General features: G+C 44.2%; 1 protein-coding gene across 2 annotated transcripts in view; it reads left to right on the top strand.

Annotated features, from left to right (window-relative positions):
- Window positions 1–8,804: 8,804 nt before the first annotated feature.
- Window positions 8,805–26,045, top strand: part of LOC137383287 (dual specificity mitogen-activated protein kinase kinase 3-like) — a 148,394-nt gene continuing 131,153 nt past the window's right edge. For both annotated transcript variants that reach the window (XM_068055864.1, XM_068055862.1), the window contains exon 1: window positions 8,805–9,173. In XM_068055864.1, the coding sequence (XP_067911965.1) occupies window positions 9,158–9,173 (16 nt within the window). In that variant the 5' untranslated portion in view covers window positions 8,805–9,157. The remainder of the gene's footprint in view (window positions 9,174–26,045) is intronic.

Genomic DNA, 26,045 nt, shown 5'->3' with positions numbered 1-26,045 from the left:
CTGGATGGGACTCTCATTTGGTTCCATTCTTATCTATCTAATCGTAGTCAGAGAATCACTTGCAATGGCTTCTCTTCTTGCTTTCACAGTTCCCTCTGGTGTCCCCCAAGGATTTATCCTTGTCCCCCTCCTATTTCTCATCGACATGCTGCCCCTTGGTGACATCATCCGAAAGCAGTGTTAGCTTTCACATGTATGCTGATGACGCCCAGCTCTACCTCACCACCACCTCTCTTAACTTCTCCACTGTTGCTAAACTATCAGACTGCTTATTTGACATCCAGTACTAAATGAGCAGAAATATCCTCCAATTAAATATTGGGAAGACTGAAGCCATTATTTTTGGTCCCCGCTCCAAACTCCATTCCTTAGCAACTGACTCCATTCCTCTTCCTGGCAATGTCCAAGATTAAGCCAGTCTGTTCGCAACCTTGGTGTCACATCTGACCCTGCGATGGGATTCCAACCTCATATTTACGCCATCACTAAGACTGCCTATTTCCACTTGCATAACATCGTACGTCTTCTGAAACCCTCAATCAAGCCTTCATTCCCTCTTGACTTGACTATTCCAATGCACTCCTGGCTTGTCTCCCACCTGAGGTATAAAACTTGAGGTCATCTAAAACTCTGCTAACCACGTCAGAACTCGCACCAAGTCCTGTTCCCCTATCAGCCCTGTGCTCGCTGACCTACATTGGCTCCCGGTTAAGCTCCATATTGATTTCAAAATTCTAATCCTTGTTTTCAAATCTCTCTATGACCTCCCCATCTCTGTAACCTCTTCCAGCCCCACAACCCTCCAAGATATCTGTGGTCCTCTAATTCTGGTCTCTTGAGCAACCCGATTTTAATCACTCCACCATTGGTGGCCGCACCTTCACTTGCCTAGGCCCTGAGCTCTGGAATGCCCTCCCTATACCTCTTCACCTTGCTTTCCTTCTTTGAGACACTCCTTAAAACCTACCACTTTGACCAAACTTTTGGTCATCTGACCTAATAGCTCATTCTGTGGCTCAAAGTCATATTTTGTTTTATAATGCTCCTGTGAAGTGCCTTGGGCCATTAAAGTCACTATATAAATATAAGTTGTTGTTGTAGTAAGGAAAGGAACCTTATTCAACAGGAACAGGAGATTAGACACAAATAAAAGAGGCCATGCAATGAGGTGGTGTCTCATACAAGGATTTAACCTGCAGAAATTCTGTTGGATTATTGGGTTGGTACATTAACAGGAGTACAGCTAATGGAGGATTCAATGTTCTATTGTTACCAACATCAAAATAGTTATTGAAAGTATATATCTAAGTCACTGCTCTCTGCCAAGCCCACTAATTTGAGGTGATAGTAACCGAGGAAAGCCTTTGGCTTGTCTTCAGTTTGAGCCCACTTCCGGAAAGCAATGCCTATATGGATAGATAATTGTTGCCGAATTAGCCCACCACCATACTTGCCTATACAACCTTCAGGATGTGGGACTGCTGAGGTGATGAAGCCATTTTAAGTTTTAAAAAAATTGAAGAGGAAACAGTGTGGGATGGTGGATTGTGCAGTGCATTGAGTTTGATTGGATTAAAGTTTCACCTCTGCCAGCTGCAAGGGTTACAAAATGCAATGAATCTAACCACAGTTCTTAGCAAAGAAATGTCTAAATTTGGCACAAATTTGGAACCACAGTGAGAAAGCTCATAAGATGTCTGGTATCATAGAATGGTTACAACACAGAAGGAAGCCATTCACCCCATCATGTCTGTGCTGGCTCTCTGGAAGAGCAACTCAGCTTGTCCCACTCACCCGCCCTTTCTCTATTGTCATTGAAACAGCAACGGCACAGAAGGAGGCCATTTGGTCCATTAAGTCCTTGCCAGCTCTCCACGGAGCAATCCAGTCAGTCCCACTCTCCTGTTCAATCCCCATAGCCTTGCAAGTTTATTTTCTTCAAGTGCCCATCCAATTTCCTTTTGAAATCATTGATTGTCTCCACCTGCACCATACCCTTGTGAGCAGCGAGTTCCGGGTCATTACCACTCGCTGCGTTAAAAAATTTCTTCCTCACATTCCCCTTGCATCTCTTGCCCAAAATCTTCAATCTGTGTTCCCTAGTCCTTGTTAATGGGAACAGTTTTTCCTTGGCTAACTTATCTAAACCTGTCATAATATTTTACACCTCTATTAAATCTCCCCTCAATCATCTTTGCTCCAGGGAGAACAGCCCCAGCTTTTCCAACCTAACCTTGTAGCTAAAATCCCCCATTTTATTGGAACCATTCCGGTAAATCTCCTCTGCACCCTCTCTAGGACCCTCACATCTTTCCTAAAGTGTGGTGACTAGAACTGGATGCAATACTCCAGTTTGAGCCTAACCAGAGCTTTATAAAGGTTCAGCATAACTTTCTTGCTTTTGTACTCAATGCCTCTATTTATGAAGCTCAAGATCCCATAAGCATTGATAATTAATATGTCCTGCCACCTTCAAAGATCAATGCACATGCACCCCCAGATCGCTCTGTCCCTGCACACTCTTTAGAACTGTGCGATTAAGTATACGAACATATGAATTAGGAGCTGAAGTAGGCCATTCGGCCCCTCGAGCTGTGCACCGCTATTCAATAAGATCATGGCTGATCTGTTTGTGTTTCGCATTCCACATTCCCATCTCCCTCCAATAACCTGTGATTCCCTTGCCTAACAAGAATCTATCTACCTCTACCTTAAAAATATTCAATGACCCCGCCTCCAGCACCTTCTGAGGCAGAGAGTTCCAAAGTCACACAACCCTCTGAGAGAAAAAAATTTCTCCTCATCTCTGTCCTAAAAGGGCGACTCCTAATTTTAAAACAGTGCCCCCAGTTCTGGACTTGCCCACAAGAGGAAACATCTTGTCCACACCCACCTTGTCTAGACCATTCAGGATCTTATAAACTTCAATCAAGTCTCCCCTCACTCTTCTAAATTCCAGTGAAAACAAGCCTAGTCTGTCCAACCTTTCCTCCTAAGACAACCCGCTCATTCCAGGTATCAATCAAGTAAACCGCCGCCAACGCATTTACATCCTTCCTTAAATAAGGAGACCAAAACTGCACACAGTATTCGAGATGTGGTCTCACCAATGCCCTGTATAACTGAAGCATAACATCCTTACTTTTATTTTCAATTCCCGTCGTAATAAAGGATAGCATTCCATTAGCCGCCTTAATTACCTGCTGTACCTGCGTACTAACTTTTTGTGACTCCTGCACGAGAACCCCTAGATCCCTCTGCACTTCGGAACTCTGCAGTCGCTCTCCCTTTAAGTAATACTCTGCTTTTTTAATTCTTCCTGCTAAAGTGAGCAACTTCACATTTTCCCACATTATACTCCATCTGCCAGATTTTTGCCCACTCTCTCAATCTATTTATATTGGTCTGCAACCTCCTTATGTCCTCTTCACGACATACTTTCCGACATATCTTTGTGTCATCTGCAAATTTAGTTACCATGCCCTCGCTCCCCTCATCTAAGTCATTGATATAAATTGTAAAAAGTTGAGGGCCCAGCACAGACCCCTGCAGGACTCCACTCATCACATCCTGCCAATCAGAAAAGGACCCATTTATGCGTACTCTCTGTTTTCTGCCCGCCAGCCAATCTTCTATTCATGCTAATATGTTACCCCCCATACTGTGAGCTCCTACTTTGCGCAATAACCTTTTATGTGGCACCTTGTCAAATGCCTTCTGGAAATCTAAGTACAGTACGTCAACGGGCTCCCCTTTAACCACAGCACGTCATTCCTTCAAAGAGCTCCAACAAATTGGTTCAACTTGATTTCCCTTTCACAAAACCATGCTGACTGTTCCTGATTACCTTGCGTTTTTTGAAGTGCCCAGCTACAACCTCCTTAATCAATTTTAACACCTTACCCATGACAGACGTCAAGCTAACTGGCCTATAGCTACCTGTTTTCTGCCTCCCACCGCCCCCCCCACCCCACTTCTTGAATAGAGGTGTTATATTTGCTCCTTTCCAGAATCTAGCGAATTTTGAAAAATTAACACCAACACATCTACTACCTCATTAGCCACCTCTTTTAAGGCCCTCGGATGAAGTCCATCAGGACCCAGGGACTTGTCAGCCCGCAGCTCCATCAGTTTGGTCAGTACCGCTTCCCTGGTGATTGTGATTTCACCAAGTTATAGAGTCATAGAGAGATACAGCACTGAAGCAGGCCCTTCGGCCCACCAAATCTGTGCCGACCAACACCCACCCATTTATAGTAATCCTACATTAATCCCATATTCCCTACCACACCCCCACAATTCTCCTACCACCTACCTACACTAGGGGCAATTTACCATGGTCAATTTACCTATCAACCTGCAAGTCTTTGGCTGTGGGAGGAAACCGGAGCACCCGGCGGAAACCCACGTGGTCACAGGGAGAACTTGCAAACTGCGCACAGGCAGTACCCAGAACTGAACCCGGTTCTCTGGAGCTGTGAGGCTGCGGTGCTAACCACTGCGCCGCCTTCTCTTCTTTTCACCTCCTGATTTACAGCTATTGCTGGAATGTTTTTTGTATCCTCTATAGTGAAGACAGAAGCAAAATATTTGTTTGTTACATCTGCCATTTCCTGATTATCTATTATTAGCTCCCCATTCTCACTCTCTAGAGGACCAACACTCACTTTACTTACTCTTTTCCTTTTTAAATACCTGTAGAAACTCTTGCTATCCGTTTTTACATTTCTAGCTAGCTTCCTCTCATACTCTAATTTCTTTCTCCTAATTAACCTTTTAGTCATTCTCTGCTGTTCTTTATATTCTGACCATTCATCTGAACTATATATTGCCTCTCCCTATTCCTTCTGCCAAAATGCATCACCTCACACTTGTCAGTATTAAATTCCATCTGCCACCTGTCTGTCCATTTTGCTAGCCTACCTATGTCTTGTTGCAGGCGGGTCATATCATCCTCCCCCTTTGCCACATCTCCAAGTTTGGTGTCATCGGCAAATTTTGAAATTCTACTCTGTATTCTGGTTTTATTTTCTCTTCAGGTGCTTATCCAATTCCCTTCAGAAAGCTACAACTGAATCTGCCTCCCCCACACTCTCAGGCAATGCATTCCAGATTCTAACCACTCTCAGCGTAAAAAAGTTTTTCCTCATGTTGCCTTTGGTTCTTTTGCCGTTCACCTTATATTGGTGCCCTATGGTTCTCCACCCTTCCACCAATAGGAACAGCTTCTCCCTATTTACTCTGTGTAGACCCCTCTTGATTTTGAACACCTCTGTCAAATCTGTTCTCCACTTTCTCTTCTCCAATCTATCCATGTAACTGAAGTCCCTCATCCCTGGCACCATTCTCATAAATCTCTTCTGCACCCTCTCTAAAGCCTTCACATCCTTCCTAAAGTGTGGTGCCCAGAATTGGACACAATACTCCAGTTGAGGCCAAAACAATAAAGGTTCATCATGATTTGTACTCTATGCCTCTATTTAGAAATCCTATATAGTTCTTTAACCACTTTCTCAATCTGCCCTGGCACCTTCAATGATCTAAGGTAAGATTCAGATTGGTGTTGTAGGGAGTGCTCTTCTGAAAGAAATCTCATGATGTCCCAAAATACTTTATAACCAGTGAAACTACTGAAGTGTAGTCACTGTTGTAATGTGGGAAGTTGGGTTAAGGTTCCTTGGGTTATGAACGCCTTTGGACGAACAGAAAGACTTGTCCAAAATGTCAATAATACTGAGATTTTGCGATTTTTCTTTGATAAACCAAAGCCACATTCATATGGAGCAGAGGATATTCTATCAATTTACTGTACACTTAAGTTTCAGTTTGGGTCAGTTGGTAGCATTTTGCCTTGACGTTGAAAGTTGGTTTCAATTCACCTCCAGAACTTGAGCACATAGTCTAAACTGATAATTCACTGCAGTGCTGAGGGAATGCTGTATTGCCAGATCAAATATTAAACTGTAAACAGTTCCAGGTGGATATTAAATAACCAATGGCACTATTTAAAGAACAGCATAAGGGTGCCCAAGATCAAAATGTAGTCCTCAGGTAACACATTAACTGGTCATTCATTCGATTCTATTTCTAGCACTCTACTACTTGTTTTAGATCTTTCTCAGAGATGTAATAAGGAGCTCTGTAAGTATACATTTGGAGTGAGAAAAATTACATGTGTAGGAGGTAAATCTTTCTAGATACAACTTTACCTTTAGAAGAACTTAGCAACTTAAGAAATAAAAACAAGAAATGCTGGAAATACTCAGCAGGTCTGGCAGCATCTGTGGAGAGAGCAGCAGAGTTAACGTTTCAGGTCAGTGACCCTTCATTAGAACTGGCAAAGGCTAGAAATGTAATAGGTTTTCAGCAAATAAAGCGGGGGTGGGGCAAGAGTTAACCAAAGAGGTGTTGAAAGGACAGAGGGTCACAGAGAATGACTGACCAGAAGGTCATGGAGCAAAGACAAACGGTATGTTAATGGTGTGCTAAAAGACAAAGCGTTAGTGCAGAGAGGGTGTTAATTAACAGAAAAATAGAACAGCATGGCCCAAAGCACAAACATGAAAAAAAAGCATTGTGTAGGTACATGGTAAAAAAAATGAATGATGAAACAAAATAAAATAAACAACTAAAGAAAAAATAACTAAAAATAAATGGGGGTGGGGCTGTCATGCTCTGAAATTATTGCACTCAGTGTTCAGTCTGGCAGGCTGTAGCGTGCCTAATCAGTAAACGAGATGATGTTCCTCGAGCTTGCATTGACGTTCACTGGAACATTGCTTCAATTCCAGGACAGGTCTTTGGGCATGAGAGCGGGGTGCGGAGGGGGTGTTGAAATGGCCAGCAACCGGAAGCTCAGGTTCACGCTTTCGGACTGAGTGGAGGTGTTTCGGAAAGGGGTCACCCAATCTGTGTTTGGTCTCCCCAATGTAGAGACCATCACATTGTCAGCAGCGAATACGGTATACTAATGTTAAGATTTTGTTTCTTGTTTAGAACCCATAGTTTTGAAATCTGATCCTTATTTTCCTCTCCTTCAAAGAAACCATCTATCCATCAACTTTTCCCAAATCTCATTTCTCACTGATACATATTTTTCCCCATTGATTTATTCCCACAATTTGACAGCAGTAAATCTGTTCATGTTCAATTAGGGTAACATATGCGCTGCCTTCCTTCACTCATGTCTCAAATATCAATTTCTCCATGCAAGGTACTGTCAGAGGACTGTTTGCACTAAGGGTATTTGGTTGCCAATTGCCGCTGGTACTTAAAGTTGCAGAGATGAAACTTATTTTTGTTTCTGGAAGAGATGCAAGTTTGTATTTCCTGAGGCTCAGGACAGATGCCCAGCTTCCACAAAAAGCGAGTTTGGTTGACAAGCTTTAGAATCTCAGAAAAGTGCTCTCCAGTGTCTGTCGGTAATAACATAATTCTGTAAGTTGTCCTGCATGCCGGACGAGTTCAGTTTTGCCCGAGAACGATGCATACCAACAATGAAAGTAGAAGCGGGTTTGAGGTACACACGCACTAATTATTTCCCTTCCGCTCAAATATTCGCAATTAAGCGGTGGAAATAATGTCAGCGTTGAGGGCAGTGGTGGAACTGATTTTATTTTGAAGTAGGGTAGGGCAAGCAAGATAAACTTAGACCAAATACCGACAATGTGGACAGAGGTGTTCCCTGGAATGGGGTTTGGAAACTTGGTATGTCTGCATGTGGTTCTGAGAAAAGTACACACCGGTCTAAATTTTAGGAACACTCTGTTTACCCTAATATTATCTAAGGGTGTATTATTTTTAAGTTAAGATTTGGTTTATATCACTTCCATCCCTACTGTCAGTACCTCATCATCTCAAGCTGCGGAAATAAAAACTGGAGAAAGGGAAAAACAAGTATGAACGCTAGGTATATGGACGAAAGGGAAAATACACTCACTGGGGGTGGAGGCAGTCTTCAATGGTGAGAATTAATTCTATTATGGTGAAGATCCCCACCAAATTTGGGTGTTTCTGCTAAAATGACTCAACTTTTCATAGCTACGCCGAACACTGGGTGCCGAGACCTGGAGGCGCACTGACCTCTATCATGAAACTATATTTAGGTGAAAAGAAAATACACCAAACTATATATAGGCACAATAAAAAAAAATCCACTGCATCAGATACATATCAATAATGTACTTCTATCAGTTTGCAAAACAGCTCACATTACTTGAAAGGTATTAAGAAATGCAACAAATGCTCCATAACCTTCCAATAACATAGTTTTGGCAAAGGATTTTTAAAAAGCTTTTCCCCTCCTATCAACGGGCCCTGATCCAACCTGCCCGCAATAGGCAGCTGCAACTCCCGCCTCCCCTTGCATTGATTCGTCCAGTGCAGAGAATGACGGCACCAGCCCACCTTCTGATTGGAGCATAGGGCTGTCAAGCAGGCAGCGAGAAAACACTCTTGAAAGGCGCCAAATGCATTTTTCATCGAAGGGGTGTGGTCAAATATTTAAACTCTGCTACTATATACTTGCCTCTAATTAATACTTGAAATCACATGTTTAAAATAAAACCCTGCAGAACACAACTGACAGACGGTGCAAGCTGCAGCACCAACCACCTCCCTGGATACGGCGACTCGAATGGTGACGCGGTCGTCACGCAACCGTAACAAAGCCGTCTTCCTATAGGTCCAATGCGCCGTCAATCGCGCTGGAGGGGCGGGCACCACCCGTCGCCCCGCAAGGGTTGGCGAATAGGCTGGGAGGGTAGGAGGTGATTGGTACCGGGAGCTGTCAGTCAGCGGGAGGTGGGCCCGGCGCCGTGCGCTCTCCTGTTAGGGACGGCGAAGATGAGAGGAATTTAAAACTTGTTTCCAGCGGAAAGTTGGAGTGGGAGCGCGTGTCTGCGCCTCAGTCACTTAATTTCCCGAGGTAACACGGGGACTTTTTTCTATATGAAGGCAGCCCGGCGGCTGTCTTGAGGCTGGTGCTTTACCCCCTCCCTTACCGTGTCTGGGCATCCCTGACTGGCAGAGACAAGTCGAATCTGCAGTTTCGTCACTGCAATCAGATCCCCTCTCCCTGTCTCTTGTCTGTGGGAGAAAACACGCATTTATGAACTTTTACATTATTTGGATTTTTGAATAATTTCCAGAATCCATTATGTCTCTTTCCAAAGGTAAGTGCAATAATGTGATGTTGGCTGGGCTTTATGTTTTTGACATCAATTACATGATAATTAATTATTATTTACAGTGTTTTCACGTTTCTGTTTGTCATTGCATGCTTTTTAGATATTTTACACTTCAGCATTATTATTAAATTCCGTCCTCTCCTTGTCTTTCATCCTTGTCTTCTAAACTGCTGGGTTTTTTTCACCAGTGCGGGATTTAAAAACATATATGTGTATCTATATATAGTAAGTGTGTGTACTTTAATCTGGCATCGATTTTCTTTTAATTTTCAGGCTTATGTTACACATGTAATTGCATTTTAATTTTTAGGCAGTGACACAGAAGTGGTTTTGATTCTTTGTATGGTGTTGCATAAGATCTGTAGGAGGTAATAGCATTCAATGTACACACGCACAAAATGGGTTATTCTTAAAATAAATACTTGAAAGGTCTCATTATAGAGGAACAGTAAATGTGCTCTTTTAAATTTAGCTAGAGAATTATAGTCTGTATGATACAATGGTATAATACAAAGAATCAAGCCTGAATAGAGAAAAACAAATCACAACTTTATATATAAATACATAAAATGTTGTTTGTTGCTCTAGCAACTAGAACATTGCTGGCACTGCCTCTACGATCACTTGCTCCTGTGTTTTGTGTGTGAAAAATGGGGAAAAAGGTGATGGCTTTCAATGGGATCATCCTGTAGTCAAGTTATTTCCTGTTGCTGCTTGCTGTTTTGTGTGGATGTACTGTAGTCATGGCTGTGAGTCAGCAGTGGGCCGAGACAGTGTAATATTCCTGAATGGAGGGGGTGACTCATGGCCAATGCATGGTTACAGTCACAGATAGGTACCCAGTGGCTTGAAAACTGACAGAAAACATGATTGTAGGTTCAGAAGGTTTCCTGTTGACTCGCTGTCTGATACATTTTTATGCCCACTGACACTAATCCAAAGATATAGTACAGTACAATTTTTTAAAAATCAGACTTCTTTGTAAGACCTGTTAAGTGTGGATGTGATTCATACAGCAGCTTTTTTCACTTGCAGTGCAGTGCGTAGATAAACAGCCTGACCTTTTCAACATTAAGCATACATTTTTTAAAAACCACAAATAAAATGTGCTTGTGTTTGGTTTCTGCTGGAAATTTTTTTTTCTCTCACATTTCTATGAATGAAATAAAGTGGTTAGTAAGAGGCCATTTACAATTCTTGTTTTCATGAGAACAGAATGAGATCTTGCTGGAAGGAGGACATGTAAGGACACCAAAGGGGTTAGTGTTTCACCCACATGTTTCGTTATATTGATTCCCTTTCAAATGCAGTTTTGGAAGCCGGTAAGCAAAAGTACAGACGGCTGGTAAAATCTCATTAAGGTGAAGGACTTGTGCTGCAGGACTAGCCGCGGCCCTAGCCAATCTATTTCAGTACACCTACAACACTGGCATCTTCTACCCAACAATGTGGAAAATTGCCCAGGTATGTCCTGTCCACAAAAAGTAGGACAAATCCAATCTGGCCAATTACTGCTCCATTAGTTTGCTCTCGATCATCAGCATAGTGATGGAAGGTGTCATTGACAGTGCTAGCGAATGCCACTTAAACAGTAACAACCTGCTCACTGATGCTCAGTTTGGGTTCTGCCAGGGCAACTTGGCTGCTGACCTCATTACAGCCTTGGTCCAAACAGGGACTGAAGTGAAAGTGATATCAAGGCAGCATTTGACCGAATGTGGCATTAAGGAACCAAATTGAAGTCAGTGAGAATCAGGGGGAAAACTCTCCACTGGTTGGAGTCATACCTAACACAAAGGAAGGTGGTTGTGCTTTTGGAGGCCAATCATCTCAGCCCCAGGACATTGATGCAGGAGTTCCTCAGGGGAACCTCAGGCCAACCATCTTCAGCTGCTTCATCAATGACCTTCCCTCCATCATAAGGTCAGAAGGGGGGACGTTTGCTGATGATTGTACAGTGTTCAGTACCATTTGCAACTCCTCAGATTCTGAAGCAGTCTGCGTCCATATGCAGCAAGACCTGGACAACATTCAGGCTTGGGCAAGTAACACTCATGCCAGGCAATAACCATCTCCAACAAGAGAGAATCTAACCATCTCCCTATGACATTCAATAGATTTAGCATCGCTGACTCCCCCACTATCAACATCCTGAGGGTTACCATTGACCAGAAACTGAACTGGAGCAGCCACATAAATACTGTGGCGACAAGAGCCAGTCAGAGGCTGGGAATTCTGCATTGAGTAATGCAGCTCTTGACTCCCCAGTGCCTGTCCACCATCTACAAGATGGAATACTCTCCACTTGCCTGGATGAGTGCAGTTCCAACAACAAACAGGAACTCGACAACATCCAGGACAAAGCAGCCTGCATTATCAGTACCCCATCCACCACCTTAAACATTCACTTCCTCCACCACCTACCACGCCTCCTTCGCCAGCACCTTCCAAACCCACCTAGAAGGGCAAGGGCAGCAGATTCATGGGAACACCACCACCTGCAAGTTCCCCTCCAAGCCAAGCACCAACCTGACTTGGAAATATATTGCCATTCCTTCACTGTCACCAGGTCAAAATCCTGGAACTTCCTCCCAGACAGCACTGTGGGTGCACCTGCACCAGATGGATTGCAGTGGTTCAAGAAGGCAGCTCACCACCACCTTCTCAAGGGGCAGCTCACCACCACCTTCTCAAGGGCAATCAGAGATGGGCAACAAATGTTGGCCTTACCAGCAACATCCACGTCCCATGAAACGAAAAAAAAAAGAATGCTGGGGATAACACTTCCTGGTCCATTGTCAGGATCAAGCACCAACCTCCTGACCCCTGGTTGGGTATAGCAGAGCCAGATGCAGAATAAAGCTCCCTCTGGCGGATGATGTGCTGCTACCCTTATGGGACTTTGCTGTGCACAAGTTGTCTCCCACCCTTCCTACATTACAACAATGACTATGCATTGTACTGCATTGGCTGTGAAGCAATTTGGAATGTCCTGAGGCCATGAAAGGTGCTATATAAACACAAGTTATTTCTTCCTTTTTAACTCCAACTTCAGAAGAGCATGGCCTATTGCACCATTTGTATGCCATTTATGCCCACTTCCCACTTGGGCCACCTGAAGCAAACCCGCCACTTAGCGCTGTATTAGGGACTGAAAGGTGCTTCAGCCCATAACCGCTAGGACCTAGATTAAGACTGCCCAAAACTAATTTTGCATTGAACCCTTATGGCCAACGTACAGTGGAGCCTTTAACCTATAACTGGGTTATGAACTTAGTTCCCAAGGGTCAAAAAAGCAGTGTCTAGCATCCAGAGAGCTATGGGAAAATGACAGGGAATAATACAGCCTCTCTGGTTTGGGACTGTTTGATGTGCCCGGATCGCATACCCTGGTTGGTTTAGATGAAATATTACCATATCGATGGATTAGCGACTGGAAAATCTATGTCTTTGCATACTCAGTACCCACATTTAATCAATGGAAATTATTAGGGTTGAGTTGCTTTTACCTTTTTAAAAAATAGCTGACAAAATGATCAATAAATATAGTTTGGTTAAAGTCGTGCTGGGATTTGTGATGAAAATCCAAATCCTGTGATGCCACATGCTGCTTCTTGTGTGAGGTCAAGTGTCTGTTTTTACAACCCTACACTGTAAAAACAGTCTGTGCTTGTCAAAGTGCTGACTTAAGCATTTTGAACTCCCGACCGTGCTGGAACTATTCTGTGATAGCACAGTGCCACTATGTGGTAATATGCTGCAGTGTACCTGCAATTTCACACACCACCACCCTCCTTACATACTCACCTCTTGGTCTCAGGTGACTTCTCAATTTCAGTTGGGTCATCCCAGGAAGATGCTGGAGTAGAGGCAACAAACATCTTTGGCAGGGAGGATATTATCAAAATGACTGGTAAATGCCTGATCTACATGCCATCCTCCCTGATGGAACTGTTGTGTGGCATGAGGGGGAGGGAATTGAGGACAAAATAAAGGAGAAAAATCAGTCCTGTTTGGTAATTCTCAGACTGCATTGAATTCCTTTGACAGCCTTTGTTCCTGAGCTTGGTGTAATGCATCTGTACATGAAGGGACACAACTTTTCCTTTGTAACTGCAAACAGAATGTATTTTCGACCCTCAAAAGGTGACTGTATTTAAAGCCCATTCTCTCATGTTAAAATGAATCTTCTTGCCACAATTTTGTCTCATTCCTTTCCTCCTGTCTCCCTGATTCTATGGATGCTGTCAATCCTTTAATATCTCATCGCAAGCGCCATTCTTGATGTTTTAGCCCATGGAGTGAGTTATCAAGCTGTTCCACTGTGATAACACCAGAGCTAATCGTAAACTTGTCATCCAATATCCAGACACTTGCAATTTTCAGTAGCACTGATCAGGAGCTGGAGCCTTGGATTATTTTTATACCCTTGCTCCTTGTATCAGAAAATTTGCTCGAGTGTCTGGAATAAATTTGTTGGAGAGGTATGAGAAGTACCGTGATCTATGATACATACTAGATGCTGGGATCACCCAGATGCTCAGCAATTATCTTTTCTAGTCTTTGACATTCATGTTATCACCTGTGACTCAGTAGTACCACTCTCACCTCCAGACTCAGAAGGTTGTAGGTTCAAGCCACACTCCAGAAACTTGAGCACACAATCTAGGCTGACACTCCAGTACAGTACTGAGGAAGTGCTGCAGTATCAGAGGTGCTGTCTTTTGGATGAGACATTCAACAGAGGCCCCATCTGCCCTCAGGTGGATGTAAAAGACCCCAAGGAACTAATTCGAAGAAGAACTAGGGAGTTTTCACTGGTGTACTGGCAAATATTTATCCCTCAACCAATATCACTTTAAAATAAATTATCTGGTAATTTTCACATTGCTGTTTTTGGGCGCTTGCTATTGGGAAAATTTGGCTGCAGCATTTCCTGCATTATAACAGTGACCACACTTTAGAAATAGTCAGGTTAGCTGCAAAAGAGCATTGGGATATCCTGAGATCACCAAAGGTGCAATATAAATCCTAATTAATTAATTCTTTCTTTCCTCTGTATCTCAGCAGTGTCGAGGGAATTAAAGTGCCCTGAGTAGGATCGGCTATCTCAGCACAGATGAGGGATAGAACCTCGCTGCATCCTATTCTATATGGCTGAATACCACACTGAAGCATGGAATAGAGCTTTAATTTTAAAGACACGCACTGTAGGCAACCTGTGAAACGGCTGTCTGCTCAGCCTTCCTGTATTTAAAATTGTGGCTGCACAAAAGGGATGTATGTGTGCTTCACTTTCTTTAAGGGAAAAACATTTAAATTTTCATTGCTGACAGAATTTTATTTTTGGTGTTCTAGCACTTATGTTGCCAGGTAACAGAACACAGCTCACATGGCCACACTTTCTGTTGACTGTAGGTTCCATGCAGGTCTTGGCAATTTGCGACTTGCATCTTGCTCCTCTCAAAGTTGGTTTGTAATTAATTAGGAATGATTTAACACTTCCTGGTTGTAGATAGTGAGAATGAGAGTCATGCCAATAAAAGTTCAGATCAGCAACCTTTCATGATGTTTACAGTATCCAGTACTTGCTGTATAGCCTATGAGCCAGATTATAATTTGTGAAGCTGAACATTTTAAAGTAATGGGCTGAATTTAAATGTGCAGGAGTGTGGGGGTTTGGGAGCAGTTGGGGGTTAAAACCAGGGAAATTGACAGTTCGTCAGGAAGTCGGCTCCATCCCGCTGACATCCACAATTTTACTGACGCGCAATCCCCTCCGGAGAGGTAGTTTGTCAATTTCAATATGTTAATTGTCAATTACAGCAATATTAACACGGCTTTTGCAATTTAACTGGGTCTGCAGGTTTCCCAGGCTTCCCGGAACTTGCAGTGAAAGTAAGGAGAGAACACAGCGGCAATTGAGGGGGCTGAAGACATGACAGGGAAATATGCAAATAAGCACTGAAGCATCACAGCTGTTTTCTTGCCTGCTTGTGTCAAAGGCTTTGTTCACAGTACTTGCGCGGAGAGGTAATTTTGACAACGTTGGAGGTTTGTAAATCTGATTTGCACTTTGAAGCTCTGATCTATCAGATCAGCACGGGTGTCACTTATGCTGTGTTAGTTTGGACCTCAGATGAGCACCAAGATGACCAGCAGCTGGACCAGCATAAAGCAAGAGCCGCAGGAGCAGCGACTGCCTGCTCCTCACAGACCTGCAGCTCCACAGGGGAGAGGGGATTAGCAGAGAGATGCAGTTCACAGAAAGCTATACTTGGCATACAGGGTCTACAGGCAGAGGATAAGCTTCCTTGACTTGCCTGAACACCAGTGTCTTAGGAGGCTCAGGGTCTTACTTCAGGTGGTATCAGATATTTGCAGCCTCAGGAACAAGACCCAGTTGTCAAGTGGAACTGGTGGCCGCGCTTTGCCAGTGGCTGTCAAAGTCACTACCATCTCAACTTTTTTGCCTCTGGCTCATTCCAGGCCTCTGCTGGAGACACCGTGCAGGATCTCAATGTTGGCGGCATACAAATGCATTAGACAGATGACAGATGGCTTGTTTGCCAGGGCAGGCAATTATGTCAAGTCAGAACAAGCAGATGCTTGGGTTAGTGGCTCTGGCTGGCTTCCCACAGGTGCAGGGCGTCTTTGACTGCATGCATGTGGAAATTAAGGCATCCCCAAATCAGCCAGGAGTATTTATCAACTGCAAGGGTTTCCACCCCATCAATGTGCAGCTGGTATGCGACCACAAAAACTATGTTAATGCAAGGGTGTGCAAGATTCCTGGCAGCTGCCATGATGCTTCCTGCGGCGGCCCACCTTCCCTAATCTCTTTGTATCTCAAAGCAGATTTACCGGCTGGCTGCTCTGAGACAAGGGTACCCACTTAAAACGTGGCTGATGACGCCCAGGAGGAACCCAAACATTGAGGCTCAGGAGCAAAACATTGAGAGCCGTATGACAGTCAGATGTGTCATTCAACAAGATATTGGCATGCTTCAGGTCAGATTTGGAGGTGCCCTTCAGTATGCACCAGCCAGGGTCTCCAGAATGGTTGTGATTTACTGCACTCTGCACAACATTGCAGCAAGGTTTAGGCCTGCAGGAGAAAGTTGCAGAACACAGGGGCTCTTCAGACAATTCCGAGGAGGAGGAAATGGAACATGATGAGGTCAATCTACCAGCAGCAACACACATTGCTCCCTCATTATTGCAAGATTCACTTACCATCTGGCAACCACGTCCAAAAGCCATTTCGCCCCCTTATCCCCTACCCCATTATTACCCCAACACAAAGAAGTCCTGCAACCAACCAAGCATCCCTTTCACAGCCCCCCACCCCCTCCATTTCTTGGCATCAATTCATGTCGTACCATTCATCACGAGTGAAAAGGCGACTTACTAGCCAGCAACCAAAAATGGGTAGGACGTGAAAGTGGTGGAAAGAAATATTTATGTGGCTCAAAAATAAAACAAACCTATCAATCTAACATTGTGTCACACCCCCATGCGCATACCCTAGTGCAGCTATGAATCTTTACTCTTCCTCTTAGCAGTTCTACAGGGTAGAACCCCTGTCGCTTTAGTAGAGGTAGGCTGCTCAGTTTCCAGCTCTGAATGCTGAGATGCAGTTGGCTGATATTCCCTGGGATTTAGAGCCGGTGAGGACCCTGGTAAAGATTGTTCCAACTTTACCCAAGCAGGAGAAGACTTGGTCATTGGGACACGAGGCAGCATGAGGGTACTTACTGGGGCGATGGGGGTGAGGGTAATGGGTGAAAAGTGGAAGCGCTTTGAGCCAAGTCCCCACTTCTATGCCCCCTTTCACCATCATCCCTCTCGTGGCCCACACTGAGTTCCCTGCTAACGATAAGCTGGAGAACACTTTGCTGTAGATCAGTGGGACGATGAAGGACCAATGCTAGGATATCATGCATCTTATAGAAGATGACATTCATAGTGTGCAAATGATTAGTGAAAGACTACATACACTTGTTTGTTTACTGTATTTGATGCTTCATGCAGGTGGCCACTCTTTCCATGGACGAAGATATCATTGCAAAGGTCTACGACATCATAACACTCATATTTGAGATGGACTCCTCCAATCACTTTGCAAATGTGGCTGGAACACCGGCCAGTATATAAACATTCTTTGCTGCTGCTGCTCCAGCAGAATCTTATTTGTTGGCAGCCCCCGAAGTATAGCACCTGCATCCAGCTGAGCAGAGCTTGGAGAATCCTGGGCTTCCAAAGCAGACTCTTCACTGCTGTCCCTATCTCCACCATCTGCTCTTGCTCACCTGTGATGTGTGAGACACTAAATGAAAATCCAACTATCTTAGCGGTCCCAGCGAAGTGTGAGTATCCGAGCTGCATGTGTCCTGTGACGTGCATCCTCGGAGTGCGTGACCTTTTGGGCCACCTCCTGCGGGACATTTGAAGGCCGTACAGGATATTAAAGACATGAATTAGAACTGTCAAGGTAAGCATGTTTTAAGTGATCTTTATGCACATAATCATCTTTTATTCGCTGTTGACATCAAATCAATGTGAGGATTGTATGCCTTGTGGCTGTCTGATATTTAATTCTGTCACCCAGTAACTGGGAGGCTCTCATCTCCCCATCACCCACGGCCAAACACGCCGAGACTCCACTGATGTCCAGCGCCGCTTCCTCTGCAGCTGTCAGTTGAGATATGTCAGGGGGCCACCTCTGGTTCTCTGCCTCTCCTTTGTGTTTGGTGCTCTCTTCTGCAAAGTGGGAAAGAAGAGACCTGTGAATGAGAGTAATGGCATGAGTTGAACAGATGATGGTGAGCATTTGTTGAGGGTGATTTATGAGGCAGAAGAATGACATTGCATAAAGATGAGGCTGAGTGGATGGACAGATGTGAGGATGTGCATAAAGAGAGAGAGAGATGGTATACATGCAAGGTAAGTTTGTGTGAGGAGTAAAGTGTTGGAGTAGGCTTCAGAAGGTGGAGTGAGGGGGTTGTTTTGATACATCAGGATGTAGTTGAATGTTCCACTGTACTCACCATTCCTGTCCTGCTTAAGTTATTAAACTGCTTTTGATATTGAATCACAAGCATGGCTCCACACTCCCAGTACTGATCTCCTCTGTTACCTCTAGCCACATCTTCTTTGTTTCATCGGCAGGCTTCTTCCTCTTATCGGTAGGAAAGAGTTTCTCCCTGCGGGTCCTTATAACCCCCAATATCACATCCAGGGAGGCATCACCAAAAGGAAACACAGCCTTTGAACATCTGGACTGCATTCTGCCAGTTCCTTCTCTTGTGTTCCCAACTGCACAATCCATCAAGTTGCTTATTTGGAATGTCCTTTTAAAAACTTGAGTTGAAATCAACTCGTGCGTGTCGTCCTCAAGCCTGCTTGTGCTAATCGGTCGGGATACCCGGAAATGATATGATAATGCAGTGGCTGGGTTAAAAAGCCGCTGACAGACAAGCTGCACTTACATCCAGGTTTCCTGTGTGCTACCTCGCTCGCCCTTGCCCCCTCACTCGCAGCATGCCAGGAACTTAAAATCCATCCTATATATCAAAGCCTTTTCACTTGCTCTGGAAGTAGCTGGCACAGCTCTGCCTCCTAACATCACCTTGCCCTTTTTTTGTTGGAGAGCAAGAAGACAAGACGGAACAGCAATGAATCCTAACATCCTGTAGTCAGGCAGGGTCAGAGACACAGAGAGCAAGCAGCAAATCTGTCAAGTGATGGGGAGCTGAATTCTGAATACCTTGGACTGTACAACTGATTTAAGGCCTAATGCAGTCTAACTGCCCAACAGACTTCAGATGAAGGTCCAAGGCCCCTTGCACTTACTGTTATAATGTTGCAACTTTAGTCAAATCACTTTATGCTTATGTTTCCAGGAAGCACCTTGGGCTCTTTTGTACATTAAGAGATGTAATTATAAATGCAGGTTATTATTTGCAGAGTGATGTTGAACAGTATGGAATTCAGTCCAGGTTAATTAGAGGAGTTTCTTACATCATAGAAATTGAAGGAAGGCAACAGGATGTAATCAACTCTGCTTGTCTGATACTTGGGTGTGAGACCACTTTGCAGTTATATTGGATTATTCCGCAGCTGAAATCGGCTTGTTTTTGGATAACATGTATGGAAACTTTTGGTAGATAAGGTGAGTTACAGTTAATGACATGTACTAACTGACGATTGCTGGAGATGAGTTTTAGGTGACAGCTGTTATGCTCCAGCCTTGTACTGTTGACACCTCTTTTATTTTGGTGTGTGTGGTATAGCCAAAGCACTGTATGTTTTCCGTCTCTTTCAAAGACTGTCCCTTTGCTGGTAAAATGGTATGCCTTGTGTTTGAGGATAAGTATGGTAACATATATTAATTATCAAAGGGTAGATGATACATAGCAAGGTTGGCTTGTTTCATTGAGTCACATGGCCCAGCATTTAAGATTAAGGCTACCGAAGAAATATCTGATTGAAGCTATTGATTCGCCAACACAAAATAAGTTTACTTATTGAAAAGTTACTTTTATTTTGAGAGAGCTGTGTTTGTGTGTGTCTCCCACATTTACATTAGGTGGCAGTCTCTGTAGGATAGCCTGGGCTGCAGCCTGCAAGAGAAAGATCTAAAAGCAATGCCAACAATTAAATGGTTCAAACAATTAAATGGTTCAAACACTTGAGGGATGGGAGGTTATAGTTAAGACTCTTAAGTTGCTCCTTAAAACCTGACCCTTTGACCAAGCTTTTGGTTATCTCTACTAATTATGTGGCTCTATACCAAATTTTCTCTGATTACATTCCTGTGAAATATCTTGGGACGTTTTACTATGTTAAGGCACTATATAAATGCAAGTTGTTGATGAAGGGAAACTTGAGAAGTTAGGACTTTGCTTTGTTACTGGATCTGAGAAGGTTAAGGGAAGACCTGCGAGGATAGAGGTCTTGAGGGTTATTAGTGATGGCTTATTCCCACTGGTTGTTGGTGAGACGGTAACAAATTGGCATAAATTTAAGATAATGATGAAAAGAATTAAAGGGGGTGGCTAGAAAAAACTTGTTTAGCCAGAAGTTGGTTAGAATGTGGAATTGTGGAAGCAGAGCCCATAATTTTTTTAAAAAGGGAATTAGAAATTTACTTGAAAAAGAGTATGGGGAGTGAGCAGGTCAGTAAATTAAACTGAGCCATGGCTGACACCAGCAATTTTCATCCTATTAGTTCTAATATTATGAGTCAAAGTGTGCACATTAGGCATTGCTTGCGCATGTGTATATTTGGTATGAGGAAGTTTTGAGCATTTGAAACCAGCAGTTTGCTATATTGGAGCACCACAGGATAGACAGTGAAGTGAAGCCTGTACTGTAGGTGGGTCTCATGTTTAGATGAATGCTGATGTAGAACTGATAATTTATATTGCAAAGGAAATATAATTTTGCAACATTTTGCTTCAGTAAACTGGACATGATACAGCTGATGCTTGGAGTTAGTTTGCATCATGGGTGTGGAGAGTACAGCATTGCTAAACATATATCGCCATGGCATTGCTGGCACATACATGATGGGTCAAATGGCCTCCTTCTGTGCTGTAGACATTCTATGATTCTATGAAAATTCCCAAGTTGTGTGATGCTGCTGGAGTCCATCGCACGTACAATGTGGGGCAATACTGTGGAATCTGCTGGCAAATACTGCGCACGGAAATTGCAAACTGCAACTTTCGTTTCTGGCTGAAGCTTTTTCCCAAAAGGCTGGGCAAAGTCAACACAAACCACAGCGATTGAGAATGCCTTCTTGGTCCATGTGTGTTTACTCAGGACTCAGCCTGCGCACACCGCCTCTTGAGGAGACGAGTAACATTTGTGCCACACAAATGCCATGCAATGACCATCTTCCACAAAAAAGAATTAATCATCTATCTTTGCTGTTCAATGGCATTACCATCGTTGAAACCCCACTATCAACATCTTGGGGTTACCATTGACCTGAAACTTAATGGGACCAGCCATATAAATACTGTGACCACAAGAGCAGGTCAGAGACTGGAAATTCTGTAACGAGTAACTCACTTCCTGACTCCCCAAAGCCTGTCCACTATCTACAAGGTACAAGTCAGGAGTGTGATGGAATAATCTCCACTTTCCTGAAATGATTGCAGCCCCAACAACACTCAAGAAACTCAACAACATCCAGGACAAGGCAGCCCATTTGATTGGCACCCCATCCACCACCTTAAGCATTCACTCCCTCCACTATCAGTGCATAATGGCAACAGTGTGTACCATCTACATGATGCACTGCAGCAACTCACCAAGGCTCCTTCAACAGCACTTTAAAACTGGTGACCTCCTACCACCCAGAAGGATCAAGACAGCATGGGAACACCATCACTTGTAAGTTCCCCTCCAAGTCCCACACCATCCTGACTTGGAACTATATTGCTTTTCCTTCACTGTCACTGGGTCAAAATTTTTTATTTATTTTTATTTCGAGATACAGCACTGAAACAGGCCCTTTGGCCCACCAAGTCTGTGCTGACCAACCACCACCCATTTATACTAATCCTACATTAATCCCACATACCCTACCACCTACCTACACTAGGGGCAATTTACAATGGCCAATTTACTTATCAACCTGCAAGTCTTTGGCTGTGGGTGGAAACCGGAGCACCCGGCGGAAACCCACGCGGGCACAGGAAGAACTTGCAAACTCTGCACAGGCAGTACCCAGAACTGAACCCAGGTCGCTGGAGCTGTGAAGCTGCGGTGCTAACCACTGTGCTGCCTTGAACTCCATTCCTAACAGCACTGTGGGTGTACCTATGCCTGCGTTAACTGCAATGGTGCAAGAAGGCGACTCACCACCACCTTTTCAAGGGCACTTGGGGATGGACAATAAATGCTGGCCTTGCCAGCGATGCTTACATCCCATGAACAAATATAAAAGGAGATTTGAATAATATGCCCTTCTGGAGGGAATGCTGCCTCAATTCATTGCCATTGCTGCTATTGCCAGCGATATTGTAAAACGTCATCTATGTTCCAGCTTGATATTCATTTGAATTCTGCATCCATGCATTAGAGTGCAATAATTCTTGCAAAAATATAAAATATTTACCTCTGTAGGGTTAGGTGTAGAGTTTGTAGCAACAAGATATTCTGTGCCTCCATGATTTTTTTTCAAAATTATATACATAGGGAGGAGGAGTTCAAGACTGATGCGAACAAGAACCTGCCTTTATGTAGCGTTTTTAACATATTAAAACATTCCAAGGCACTTCACAGGAGCATTATCAAACAAAATTTGATACCGAGCCACATAAGGAGATATTGGGGCATATGACCAAAAGCTTGGTCAAGGAGGTAGGTTTAAGGAGCATCTTGAAGGAGGAGAGAGATATAGAGCAGCAGAGAGGTTTAGGGAGGAAATGTCAGAGCTCAGACCCTTGGCAGCTGAAGGCACAGCCAAACTACAGCAATGTAATAATGTTGGAATTTGTTCAGTACAGAATTGCTGCAAGATCAGTGGTGTACAGTTGGGAGGGAGTGCCCTGGGAGTCCTCTACATTGATTCCAGACCCCATGAAGTCTGATGGCATCAGGTCAAACATGGGCAACGAAGCTGATTACCACCTACTGCCCTCCCTGAGCTGATGCATCAATACTCCTCCATGTTGAACACTACTTGGAAGAAGCACTGAGGGTGACAAGGGCATAGAATGTACTCTGGGTGGGGGACTTCATTGTCCATCACCAAGAGTGGCTTGGTCGCACCTCTACTGACCGAGCCGGCCAAGTCCTGAAGGACATATCTGCCAGACTGGGCCTGTAGCAGGTGGGACAAGAGGGAAAAACTTACTAGACCTTGTCCTCACCAATCTACCTGTTGCAGATGCATCTGTTCATGACAGTATAGATAGGAGTGACCACTGCACAATTCTTGTGAAAATGAAGTCCTGTCTTCACACTGAGGATACCCTCCACCTTGTTTTGTTGCACTAACACCATGCTAAATGGGATAGATTCAGAACAGATCTGGCAGCTTAAAACTGGGCATCCGTGAGGTGCTGTGGACCAACAGCGGCAGCAGAATTATATTCAACCACAACCTGTAACCTCATTACCCAGCATATCCCCCACTCTACTATTACCATCAAGCCAAAGGATCAACCCTGGTTCAATAAAGAGTGCAGGAGAGCATACCAGGAGCAGCACCAGGCATATCTTAAAAAGTGAGGTGTCAACCTGGTGAAGCTATAATACAGGAGGACTACTTGCATGTCAAACAGCGGAAGCAGCATGCAATAGACAGTGCTAAGCGATCCCACAACCGATGGATCAGATCAAAGCTCTGCCAAACTCTCGATCAAAGTCCTGCCACATCCAGTCGTGAATGGTGGTGGACAATTAAACAACTAACCGGAGGAGCAGGCTCTAGAAACATACCCATCCTCAATGATGGAGGAGCCCAGCAGTCCAGTGCAAAAGAAAAGGCTGAAGCATATGTGACCATCTTCAGCCACAAGTGCTGGGTGAATGATCCATCTCGGCCTCCTCCTGAGGCCTCCAGTATCACAGATGCCAGTCTTCAGCCAATTCGATTCACTCCTCATGATATCGAGAAACGGTTAAAGGCTCTGCATACTGCAAAGACTATGGGTCCTGACAACATCCCGGTTGTAGTACTGAAGACTTGTGCTGCAGAACTAGCTGTGCCCCAAGCTGAGCTATTCCAGTACACCTAGAACACTGGCATCTGCCCAACAATGTGGGGAATTGCCCAGCTATGTCCTGTCCTCAAAAAGCAGGACAAATCCAAATTGGCCACTTACTACCCGATTTAGACTGCTCTCAATTATCAGAAAAGTGATGGAAGGTGTCGTTGACAGTGCTATCGAGTGCCACTTAAACAGCAACAACCTGCTCACCGATGCTCAGTTTGGGCTCTGACAGGGTCACTTGGCTCTTGACCTCATTACAGCCTAGGTCCAAACATAGTGTTATGACCAGGTGAGAAAGAAGTCTAGGGTTCCCTTTCAGCCTTCACCTGGTCTTGCCATAACCGGTTTTATCTTTAAACAGGGTTTTTAGCTCCCCCTTGGTGAATCCTTGTTCACCGCTTTCCAATTATAAGGCAAAGAAACAAGCACAAACAAGCTTTTGTAGGTTTCAAGAAGAAAAGTTGAAATTTATTAAACTTAAATTCTAATTCGATTAACGCCTACGGATACACGACGCGCTCCACGCTAGCATGCATACGCGATACACACATGCAAATAGAGACAGAAAAGAGCAGAAGAAAAATAAAGTGGAAATGTTTGCGGCAATATCTGAAGATTTGTTGTTACGGTTCTTCAAGCTCACTGTAGAGTCCTTGATTGTAGGTAGATCTTGCTTTTTGTTGGGGCTCAGTATTCTTCTTAAACCTTGTTTGCTGTAGGAGACTTTTCGCTCTTGGGGTTCATGTGTTTTCAGTGGATTCAGAGGCTTGCGAGAAAGAGATGGGAGCAGACAGGAGAGAGATCTGAGTCCAGGAGCAAACAGACACTCTTGAATTCCAACTGTCTGTGGCCAGTTCAAAAGAAATCCCTGGAACAGCCAGGTAGGCATGTGACCAGCTGGTCTAACCAGCCCTGGCCCTTATGGATTGTATCCTCCTTAGCAAGCCCTAGAATGCGCTTCCTCACCTTTTGATGTCTGTTAGTATGTAAATGTTTTTTTCCCAGCCACAGCTGATCTGTTTAACAAGTCATTTCCTCGCTCCAACAACAGTTAAAAATCAATGTTCATGACAAAATTGATGTGCCTTCTTGGCAGGTGGGGGCCGAGCATGGCACCTCCATACACAGCTGAATGAAATGCGATTTGAGAAAATGCACATTTCATTAAAAGGGTCGAGAGAAAATGTAAGATACAGAAAAAAACATGCATTTCTCTCATTCATTCCCATTCTTTCATAAATCCTAAAACTTATTACAGCCTGTCTTCTCTTGGTGCCAGTGCTGCTTTTAATTGCCCTCTTTTTGGCATCCCAATAAACATGTAGTTTTTTTTGGGGAAGTTTCTCTTCTGTTTGCCCATTTCCATGGCTGCCTAGGATTTGTTCATGTTGAGATCTGAAAAGGGGGATGGGTGGTTTCTTTTTGGTTCTGACTGTGGGAGATGATTCTTTGCTAATCTTCCCTTTGTCCCAGAGGACACTCCTGCCTGCAGGTATTTGTGCAGACTTTGCTGCACTCCTCTGTGGCACTTTGACTATGTGACGCATCACCCTCATGGTTTCTCTGCCCCCTAGAGGTCTTTCTTTGTCTCTGCAGGTTCCTGTAAATGCTGTTAGCAACTCTGGTGGGATGCTTCTAGTGTCTGCATTTATGGAGGAGGACATGGGGTCTAACGTTTCTCATTTTTTGGGGTTGGCTGACCGGACAGTAGGGGTTTTCATCCGGGTTTCCTCCCGGACTTCCTTTAACCTGTCCTCGGTCACTTTTCCCCCATCCCTTTCTAAACCTTTGCCAGCCTTGTGCCTGCCTATCCCTTTTTGTTCTTGGCGGGGGTCCCTTACAGTTCACCAGCCTTCTGCTGGAGGGTATAGGAGTTAGGGGGTTTCACTGTAGGTTGGGGTTTCCCCTCAACCTGGCACACGTGGCAACTCCTGCAGTACTCCACTACATCTTTGTGGAGTTTTGGCCAGTCAAACTGTCCTATGCGGACTTTGGTCTTTCGTATACCGGCATGTACAGCCACTGTAGTCTTGTGGGCCCTTTTTAATATTTCTCTCCGGTACCTCTGTGGCACCACTAACTGGTGAACTACTGTCCACTCCTTGCTCTCAGGTCTGTGAGG

This window comes from Heterodontus francisci, chromosome 24 (assembly GCF_036365525.1).
Source record: "Heterodontus francisci isolate sHetFra1 chromosome 24, sHetFra1.hap1, whole genome shotgun sequence".
NCBI classification, from domain to species: Eukaryota; Metazoa; Chordata; class Chondrichthyes; order Heterodontiformes; family Heterodontidae; genus Heterodontus; species Heterodontus francisci.
Note: the sequence above shows the minus strand (reverse complement) of the source record. Positions and strands in the feature narration are given on the sequence as shown.